General features: G+C 38.5%; 1 protein-coding gene across 1 annotated transcript in view; it reads right to left on the reverse strand.

Annotated features, from left to right (window-relative positions):
• Positions 1 to 7,248: 7,248 nt before the first annotated feature.
• Positions 7,249 to 10,984, reverse strand: part of LOC103602880 (zinc finger protein 480-like) — a 16,338-nt gene continuing 12,602 nt past the window's right edge. The window contains exons 5-7 of the mRNA XM_008587331.1: positions 10,118 to 10,370; positions 9,692 to 9,949; positions 7,249 to 7,259 (exon numbers count right to left, since the gene is read on the reverse strand). Coding sequence (XP_008585553.1) covers positions 7,249 to 7,259; positions 9,692 to 9,949; positions 10,118 to 10,370 — 522 coding nt within the window. The remainder of the gene's footprint in view (positions 7,260 to 9,691; positions 9,950 to 10,117; positions 10,371 to 10,984) is intronic.

Consider the following 10,984-nt stretch of genomic DNA (forward strand, 5'->3'; position numbering starts at 1 on the left):
AAGAGGGTATCAGGGTAGGGGATTGGGAAGGGCCAGTCAAGGCCTGGAAAAGAGGTTCCACAAACAAAAAAATTGATTGTGGGTGGAAAAGGGGGTCTGTAGGTAAATCCAGCTCAGAGCCCTGTGGGGATGAGGTAGAAATGAAAGCCACACATACACAACAGGAGTCTCACGATTTTGGATCTTGGTACAACTTCATAAAGGCTTGTACATAAGGAATCTCTCCTCACTTTGGGGATTGCTTGCAAAACAGATCTAATTGTAAGATGACACTAAAGGTTCCATTCTGTGGCCATTTCTCTTGAACACACAAAAGTGTACTGGAGCCAGGTCATATTATAAAAAAAAGACCAGTTTTTTTTGGTTTTTAAGCCAACTAGTTTAAATTAATCCCAGATATTGAGGATGTACCCTATGGGGGACTCTTTTGGAATTCTGAGGGTGGTCCCTATGTCTACGTTTACTGTAGAGCTTATGACCTACAGTTAAAGGGCCTGGTGCCAGATGTAGCCCCCTGGACCAAATGTCTGAATACAGGCATGATTGTTCTTGCTCCCAGGCAGCAAAAGAATAAAGGTGGCAGAGGTGAGAGAGAAAAGCAAGGTGAGGGAAGGGAGACTTCATGTTCCCCAAATAATGACCTGTTCAATTTCCCTAATCTTACACCAGGTCCGTGTCTTAATCAATGTTTACCCAAATTCCTCCATAACCAAATGACAACTAAAGAGGTGTCTGAAAAGACAGAGGAAGAGGGGAAAAGAAGGAGTTGCAGGATCATATAAAACCTGACCCCAGGTCCTGTTTAGGCCATTCTCACAAAGACAACAGTGAGACCCCACTGAATGGAAAGTTTGACTTGCAAGATGACAGAAAAGGTCTCAACTCCTTATCCCACAAATGGGTACACAGGTTAGAAAAATAACATGGAGTTAAAGAGTTTAATACAGGAACTAGGTTTCAGGAGAAAGTGTTGTGGCATTTGGACTTCCAGTTACTACTACAAGGCATGAGATTGAATTCCCACCACTCTCACTAGTCTCCCATCAGGGGGTGCCTGTTTGAGCAAGATCTGCAAGGTGCAGGCCCTTCCCACCTCAGCTGCTCACCTGTCAAGAGGAACTGTTACTGACCAGAAGGAGCATATTCTCACAAGATTCAAGGACATAAGTTGTAGTTGTCCAGTAGCCACCTTGAAGGGAGGCATGTAAGGTTCTGGTGGCCGCTTGTCAGGAGGAGGAGTCATGTCTGGAGTCCCAGTGAATCCAGACCCTCTCCCAGAGGGGCAAGAAGCCCCATAGTGCCTGTTTGAGCAAGATCTGCAAGGTGCAGGCCCTTCCCACCTCAGCTGCTCACCTGTCAGGAGGAACTGTTACTGACCAGAAGGAGCATATTCTCACAAGATTCAAGGACATAAGTTGTAGTTGTCCAGTAGCCACCTTGAAGGGAGGCATGTAGCGGGAAAGTGTTGCCTGAATGAAGGTAACAGAAACTCCAAGGCACCAGAGGGAGACTCAGCCAGTGCAGTGACATTAAAACAAAGGTTCCAGATCCCCAACCCACAACCAGGCACTCTACCAGTGCCAAGGAGCATTCCAAAAACATCATCTCCGTGTGGGTGGCCCACCACAGCCACTACAGTAACCACAGCGGCTGAAAAAGTGGCTAGATGTCACAACCACCATGCAGATGGTTGGCCAGCCACTGGAGTGTATTGACACAAGAAGAGTCACCAGCAGAGACCAAAGAAAAGAATAGGATGTCTCCACAAAGCCCATTCCAGAGTGACAGAAGCCTCTTCTCTATGATAATACTGGGGGAACTGTACACACCTTTCAGTATTGGACAGATCATCTAGGAAACAAATCAACAGCATAACCATTACTCTTTCAGAGAGAGAGAAGAAATCTAGGGCTATCAGTGGTGGGAGCAGGGAGGGACGGGGAATAGGGAGAGATTGAACAAGGGGCATAAAGAAAAAGTACAATATGTAACAATATACATACTAGTAATATTGATTTGATCAACATATGTCAACATTGAATCTCCCAAATATGTATAATCAATTATGATTCAATAAACAAAACAAAACCAAAAAATCCCACAAAGGTTCTGGTGGCCGCTTGTCAGGAGGAGGAGTCATGTCTGGAGTCCCAGTGAATCCAGACCCTCTCCAAGAGGGGCAAGAAGCCCCATTAAGGGGTCCTGGTGGTGGAGTTACCAGAGAATATGTTACCAAACCAGGCCCTTGGGTTCTCTGAACCAGTCCAGCAGTGAGGAGCTGCTGCAGGANCAAGTTGACAAGAGGCCAAACAGGGAGTCACAGGCAAGGCATTATTGGGGCTTATGCTCAAGCACAAGAGTCAGCACAAAAGTTTCCTCACGCTGGCTCTCCAGTGCATCACAGAAAGTTTTATTTATTTTTTTATTAAAGAAAATGTAGTTTTATTAATATTACTTTTTTACATTCTAGGATGTTGCTGTGGAGCAGTTGAGCAGTTTGGGGGGAGCAGAAGGGAAAGGGGAAGGAAATGTGATGGAGGAAGGAGGGGCAGGATTGAAACCTGTGCCACCCCCCTCATTCCCACAGGGGAGACCAGGAACCTTCCAGCAGTGGCTTGGTCATTGCTGGGCTCGGTACAGATGTCAGGGGGGTGTGGCAAAAGCCCTTGCCCCCCATCACTCCAGCTCGGGAACCTGGGGCCCTTCTTGCTGAGGCTTGGTGGTCCTCACCTTGCTGGCTGTGGGTCAGGGGGGTGTGGCCGAGGCCTTCAGCCCCCCACTGCCCTGGCTCAGGAGAGCCTGGGGCGCTTCCTGCAGCAGCTCCTCACTGCTGGACTGGTTCAGAGAAAGTTTTAAAGGGGCTTGGTTGGGAAACGGGTGCCATCTAAGTATGTAGAGGTGGGGATTTCTTGGAGCTTGTGCACTTGGAGGTCATGTTTCTTCATGTGTTCTGTATCTCATTAGCATGTTAAATCTCCACCCGTGTTTGATTTTTAGTATTACAATGAAGGAAGAAGTCAGTGAAAGTTCAGCACTGGAGTCCATCTTGGCATAGGCTGGTTTGGTCCAGTTCACACAGCTGGATCTTTGCTTTTGTGTAAACATCCTACTCCTGCCTTCCTTCAAGATACTGCATAAGAGATACATGGCTTAGCCCATTTTTATATAAGTTGGATTCCCACAATTGATAGGCTCTTTGTCTTAGTCCTTTGTGGTCAAGGATAAGGACCTCGAAGTCCAGTCCCAATTCAGTCTCAAAACTACAATAGCTGAAACATCTGGAAAAAGAATAAATCGGTGGAAATCACTGCACTTGATATCACAAACATAATCAAGACTGTGTGGTACTGGTGGAGGTCAAGATATATTGATCAATGGAACAGAACAGAGATGACAGGAATAGCCTTCATACATGCACTTCCAACTGATATTTGACAAAGGTATCAAGACTACTATATGAAGAAATGATTTTTAAATAATGGTACTGAACCAACTGAATAAGAAAAATCTCCACCTAAACTCACACTTGTACAAATATTAGCTCAGAAGGGATCATATATTTAAATGAAAAGTGTAAAAGCACAAAACGTTAATGTAGAAGGATTTAGAAAAACAAACATACAGTAAGATCTCTAGGAATATAAGCTGCATGAAAAGGTCTTAGACTAGGCATCAAAAGCATGACTGATTTAAAAAGTTGATAAATAGGGCTTCATCAGTTAAAATTTTTGGTTTTAAAAGTGCTTGATAATAGGATAAATGGTCAAAAATATTAAGAGACATCTCATTGAAGCAGATACACAGAATAGGCTAATAAAAAGATTTTCCATATCACTAACCATCAAGAATCAACAGCAGCATTTTCTGCTTTTTCCATCTGAACCCATCTGCCTGTCTGAAATGTTAACAACATTAATAAGGTTTCATACCAAAGGAAAAAGAGAAGTGCTTCAACAGTTTCAAGTGTATGTGATCTCTCTCTTTTTGGTTAAAAAAATTGGGGAGAAAAAACTGATAGAATTGTTCTAAAAGGAGACTGTGGGGATGATGTCACAACTCTGTAAATGTAATGAAAAATAATTGAATAGTACTCTAAATATGAACCAATTTTATGATTTGTAAATTATGTCAATAAGCCTATTTATTTTTTAAAAGGCAATGTCACTTCTACACTCACTATAACTCTACTTCAGATTATTTAATGCACACAATTCCATACCTTCTAGATTCAATTTTGTCTTTCATAGTTTATTTTAATACTCATGACATTAAAATTAATAAAATTAAATTATGAATTTCTGTAGATAACCCCCAAATATAATCAAATAAATACATAAACTGTAATCAATAATACTTTCCTCTCTACTTTAAATTGGTCCCTCTCTTTCTGTTTCAGTTTCTATACCTGAGCTCCCCACAATATTGTGCAATCATTTCATAAGTCCAAATTCCTCTTGTATCATTTTTCTCCTAGGATTATGTGGTAATCAGTGTATCTAAAGATCTGTGTGAGGGCGGAGCTAAGATAACATTTCCTCCAGACTGTGAAAGAAATTTGAGACCAAATAAACGAAGGGGGCACCTCCATACACTTTAACAAAGAGTTCATTAATGGGTGACTTACATACAGGGAAGATCAGGCAGACCAGTGATCCTGACTCTTGATTATCTGCATTCCATAACATCTGGAGCATGGCAGGGTTTTACAAAGGCACTTGGGGACAAAAAACACGGTAGCAGGATAAAAGGAAGCATGTGGAAAAAATATGTTGACATAGCCAACCTTCAGATATTCTATGATCAGTGAGTGTTTAACTTGAGTACGAAAGGGGTAAACAGGAAACCTTTGATCTTTATCTTAAATTAGCCTAGCTTATCAGTCATTGTCTTAACCATGCTTGCTTTACTTTAGATTAATGTGTAACTTCCTAGTGTAGCTTTTGAAGGGGGTCGCAGAAAGAACAAATAAAGCTAAAAGGGGCCAAAAGTTGGATCTGGTATAGCCTGCACTCCCAAAGTTCATTTAACTATTAATTCATAGCTAGTATTTGCCTATGAAATAAGTGATAGATATAATAGAAATTTATCATGGGCACAATTAGGTATGAAGTAGAACCATTTAAAATACTACTAACAAAATAAGCACAGATGCTGAGTAGCTGAAGGACAGAAATAACTAACCGTGTTAGTGCTGTGGTTAAGAAACTTATCTTTGCAGCTAGACAACATGGACTCCATACTGAATTAGCCAATGAATGGAATATAATTCGGTGCATCTTTTAACCTGTTTTTGTCATACATTTCCTCATCTGTGAAATGCGAATATCATCAATCCTTATTACAGAAAGCTGAGAACTCCATTGGCTATTATACATAAAACATTATTAACAGTGATTCTTATTCAAAGAGTGATTAATATAAAAGAAAATATAAATGCAAACATAAAAATCACTTATTAAAGGAAATATATTTATTAGGTATTTCTGGATGGGAAAAAATTGAGTAAAGCATATTTGGTGTCAATTTCATTGGTAAAAGTAGCACCAATGTCATGTTTCCCTACAAAATCCTCTGGCTCTGAATAGGAATACCAGACAGTGCAAAGTGGTGGAATGGCCTCCAGGAATTAGGCAATGGAGTTTATCTTCTTGTCACAAAGTATACTTGGAATCTTAAGAGATTTTCCCTCTCATCTATCATTATATATTCATTTCCTTTGCTTGGTGCTAGTTAACTTCCATACAATTGATTTCAAGCACCTGATCTTAGCCAACACCCACATTAAGAGAGTTCAGTTCAGCACCTTGTATGATCTCAGTCCTTTCATTGAATTAAAGACTTAAAAAAAGTTCCTGTTTCATAATTATAGAGCAAAGAAACATTCCTGTTTCATAATTGTAGAGCACCTAGTTTGTACCTGCCATCGACTTACATGCAATTTAATGTCACAAAATTTCATCTTCAAACAAAGCCTTCATTTATGTAACCTAGTTTGTACCTGCCATCGACTTACATGCAATTTAATGTCACAAAATTTCATCTTCAAAGCCTTCATTTATGTTCCCCCATATTTTTCACTGAAATAACACATAGAAATCTACATTAAATATATAATCTAGATTACAATGTATAGAAGAAAAAGACAGTAAGAAAAATTAATATACATGAACAAAATACTTTTTTCTGCAGGTTAAAATGAGCTGTGTAATATATAAGCACCAAAATGTGAAACTGATATTCTTATTAACCTTTAGGAAAATGCTATTACAATAAAATTATTTAATTATACTGATTATGTAAAAAACATTTCCACACATTAACTTTTGCTAAACTACCATAAAAATATATTATGCAATTTATCTCAACACAATTTCAAAAGCATATTCAATCAAATTGCAGAATGGGACCTATGTGAGTAGCAGGAATAGAAATGTAGTAGGCTATGAGCATGAAAAAGATAACATAGGAGTAGCAAGAATCGGATTCACAGTTGTACTGAAGAATCTGACTCCATTTTTTGATGTCTGATGGAGTTTGGATGTGTTGACTCCTCCAAAACTCATGTGTAAATTTGATCCCCAATGTGGCAGTGTTGGAAACTGATTGCATCATGGCGGCGGACCCCTCATGAATGGATTAATGCTTTTCCTGGGGGAGGGGGGATTAATGAGTGAGTTCTCACTCTATTAGTTCCCATGAGAGCTCGTTGCCTAGAAAAAGATAACAGGAGTAGCAAGAATAGCATTCACAGTTGTACTGAAGAATCTATTTTTTGATGTCTGAGTATTTACACTTTTTAAGCCTCACCAGTACCTCTTCCTACTCTGCCCACCATGATAAGCTGACAATAAAGCCAAAAGTGGTCCCTTCTTTGGCAGCAGCTTGTTCAAAGCACATCTATGTACCCACAGTTGAGCCCTATATGGTCACTACCATAACACAAGCCAGTCATCTTTCCCTACTCTCTCAAGCTATTTGTGGACCAGTGTAGAAAGTCTACCTTGCTTTCAGCAGAAAGTCCTGTAAGAAACACATAATACTTTGGTATATGACACCTATACTTACTGACAAAGGAACCAAACTTTGGGTGATCAATCCAGTTCCAGTGGGGTGGTCACAAGTACAAATTACTAATAATGTAATGGGTGTGAATATATGAAGTTGGTAATTAATGGACAAAACAAAAACCCCATTATGTATGTTCATTCTTAAGAAAAAACTCTTGAACTTCAATCATTTCAAATGATTTCACTGAGCACCTAAGGACAAAAAACAGATCTCACTTTTCCCCTGATACATTTTCTTTTATTTTATAATATTTTCCATAACCTTACTATATGTTTTCATTTTATGTAAATTAAGTTCCATTCCACAAACAAGGAAAAGGTACTTAGAAAAAATTATAATATAGTACATTATGGTACATATTCATCAACAGTAATGCAGACTTTAGGGTGTCAGAGTCTGAAACCGCACTGCTATGGGATTTTCATTATGCCCACGTAAGTATACTAGGGCAGAGTGTGGAGAGAATAACTCAAGTGCAAGGCACGATTATATGTTCTCAAAATTGTACTTTGATTCTAACACAAAATTTTTTTTTCCTAGATCCTTCAGTTGAAGAAACCTAATAGTGTATTTGTTAGTATACTTTATTAAATATCCTTCCACTAAGGGATAAAACTATTTTGCTGGAAGGAACGTGATTCATTCATAGTTATGAAAAGTGAAACAAATGTTATTAAAACATGAGACCTTTGAAATATATTATAGTAGAAACTGTTATGCCAGCAGTTAAATGTGATTCCTGAGCAAAATTTACTAGCACAGTTCTTTTGATTAAAATCTCCTTTGATAACTGTTTTCTCTTCAATTTCAAAAATAAGAATAATCAATCTTGCTATACAACAGCTATTGTAAACCAATGGAGGAGGTGGCCACCATTTCCACTGCATTATTTCTACCACATAATCAGTTCCTGATAACTATTACTCTCTTCCAAGAAAAAAACCAAGTCTCCTAAGGCCTTGGATTCCTGTACTTTGTTGCTGGTTAGTATTTCATTCCTTTCTATGTTCCACCAGGGCCCTCTGTGTGAAGAAAGAGTGTCCCGAATGCAATAAGCATGGCGACTGACATCACAGTTTTACTTGATTCTCAGCACCTTCCAGATGCTCTCTAATTCAGGCAATATTTAATTTTAAAAGGCAGTGTCCTTTTTCCCCAAAAACACAGAGAGGAATGATTTTCAATTAATAAAGCAGACTCTTTCCTCTAATTGATTCTTTCCTAGAAAACACCATGGAAGGCCTGTGAGGAATGCATAATATCAACAGATTTCACATTTCAGTTTAAAAGTCAAAGAAACTAGCCTTTCCAAGAAATCTCAAATGATAAAATATTTTGCAACCTGAAGATAATTGGCCATTAAAAACATGCTCACACTTTCAATGTGATATGAATTTTAACTTCTTTGTATTGTAATTATTCTACACTATGTAATATCAATGGCTAATCTTGAAGAATTCAAGATTTATTCCACATGTAAGTTTTGTGATATAGATTGCATTGTGAGAATTGGTTAGACAGTTTACCTTGTCATCACATTTGTAAGTGTTCTTCCCAGTACAAATTCTCTGGTAAATCTTGAGAACACATCTTTGGTAAGTGAACTTTCCAGGTTCACTACATTTGACTGGTTTTTATTGAATAAAAACCTCTCGTGACAACAGAATTATGAATGCTTGACATGAAGACTTACTACATACATTACTGAGGTTTCACTCCAGTGTAAATCCTCTGAAGTTCCACAGTTTTGATGCAAGGTTAAAAGACTTAGCATTTACCTTACCTTCATACGTTTCAACAAAAGTGTTTTCCTTGAATTTTGAGACCCGGGAGAAGTCTCTCATATACACTATGTCGTATACATTATGTCATATACATTATTGTGTCATGTACCTTATGACTATATTCAATTGTGCTTTACTATGGCTTCCCTGATGTTAATTAATGCTTCAATTCATAATGAAGGGTTGCCTACCCTCAGTTTGTAAGGTTTCTCTGAAGTATGAAATCTCCAATGCTGTTGAAGATTTAATTATGCCAGAAGAACCTTGCCACATTTATTACCATTGTATGGCTTGCCTAGACGGGATTATCTGATGTCTACTGAGAGGTGATTGCTGACAAAAGAATATGCTGGTCAGTACATTTGGAAGGTTTCTCTCCAGTATGAACTCTTTGATGATATGCAAGGTATTACTTTTCACAAAAGACTTTGCCACACTCCTTACATTTGTAAGGATCCTCACTAGTATGAATTAACAGATGTTGTGCAAGGCTTGAATTGCAAGGAAACACCTTGCAACATTCACTATAGTTGTAAGGTTGCTTTCTGGTATGAATTCCCCAATGATTTCCTACAGATGATTTGTAATGGAAGCCTTCGCCACATTGATTACATTTATAAGGTTTCTCTCCACTATGGTTTAACTGATGGTCAGTAAGCCTTGAATGTAAAGAAAGGGCTTTGCCACATTCATTACATTTGTAAGGTTTCTCTCAGTATGAATTAGTAGATGCTGTTCAAGGCTTGCATTTTTACGGAACACCTTACCACATGTATTACATTTGTTAAGATTCTCTCCAGTATGAATTCTCCGATGCTTAGCAAGATATGAATGTTGACCGAATTCCTTGCCACATTCATTACATTTGTAAGGTTTCTCCCCAGTATGAGTTCTCTGATGAGATGCAAGATGTGAATGTTGACTGAACATCTTGCCACATTCGTTACATTTGTAAGGTTTCTCTCCAGTGTGAATTGTCCGATGACATGCAAGGCTTGAATTTTGACTGAAAACCTTGCCACATTCATTACATTTGTAAGGTTTCTCTCCAGTATGGATTACTTGATGCTTAATAAGTGTTGATCGCAAACTAAAAGCTTTGCCACATTCATTACACTTGTAAGGTTTCTCTCCAGTATGAATTCTACAGTGACTTGCAAGGTTTGAATGTTGCCTGAACACCTTCCCACATTCGGTACATTTGTAAGGTTTCTCTCCAGTATGAATTCTCCAGTGTTTTGCTAGGGATGACTTATAAATAAAGCCTCTGCCACACTCATTACATTTGTAAGGCTTCTCTCCAGAATGAATTCTCTGATGCTGTGCAAGGTGTGAATTGTGTTTGAAGAACTTGCCACATTCATTACATTTGTAAGGTTTCTCTCCAGAATGAATTCTCTGATGTCGTGCAAGGTGTGAATTATGTTTGAAGAACTTGCCACATTCATTACATTTGGAAGGTTTCTCTCCAGTGTGAATTCTCAGATGACATACAAGAACTGCTTTTTTATTGAAGACCTTCCCACATGTGTCACATTTAAATTGTTTCTCCCCACTACAGATTATTTGGTGCACAGTAAGTTGTGAGCATTGATTAAAGGCCTTGCCACATTCATTACATTTGTAAGGTTTCTCTCCAGTATGGATTACCTGATGCTTAATAAGTGTTGACTGCAGACTAAAGGCTTTGCCACATACATTACACTTGTGAGGTTTTTCTCCAGTATGAATTTTCCAGTGATTTGCTAGGGATGACTTGTAACTGAAACCCTTGCCACATTCATTACATTTGTAAGGTTTCTCTCCACTATGGATTAACTGATGCTTAGTAAGCCTTGAATGCAAAGGAAAAGCTTTGCCACACTCATTACATTTGTAAGGTTTCTCTCCAGTGTGAATTAAGAGATGTTCTACAAGGCTTGCATTTTTACTGAACACTTTACCACATGTATTACATTTGTTAGAACGCTCTCCAGTATGAATTCTCCGATGCTTTACCAGGTATGAATGTTGATTGAACACCTTACCACATTCATTACATTTGTAAGGTTTCTCTCCAGTATGAATTCTGCGATGACTTCCAAGGTATGAATGTTGACGGAATACCTTGCCACAATCATGACACTTGTAAG

The sequence above is a fragment of the Galeopterus variegatus genome, unplaced genomic scaffold, assembly GCF_000696425.1.
Source record: "Galeopterus variegatus unplaced genomic scaffold, G_variegatus-3.0.2 Scaffold4333, whole genome shotgun sequence".
In the NCBI taxonomy this organism is placed as follows: domain Eukaryota; kingdom Metazoa; phylum Chordata; class Mammalia; order Dermoptera; family Cynocephalidae; genus Galeopterus; species Galeopterus variegatus.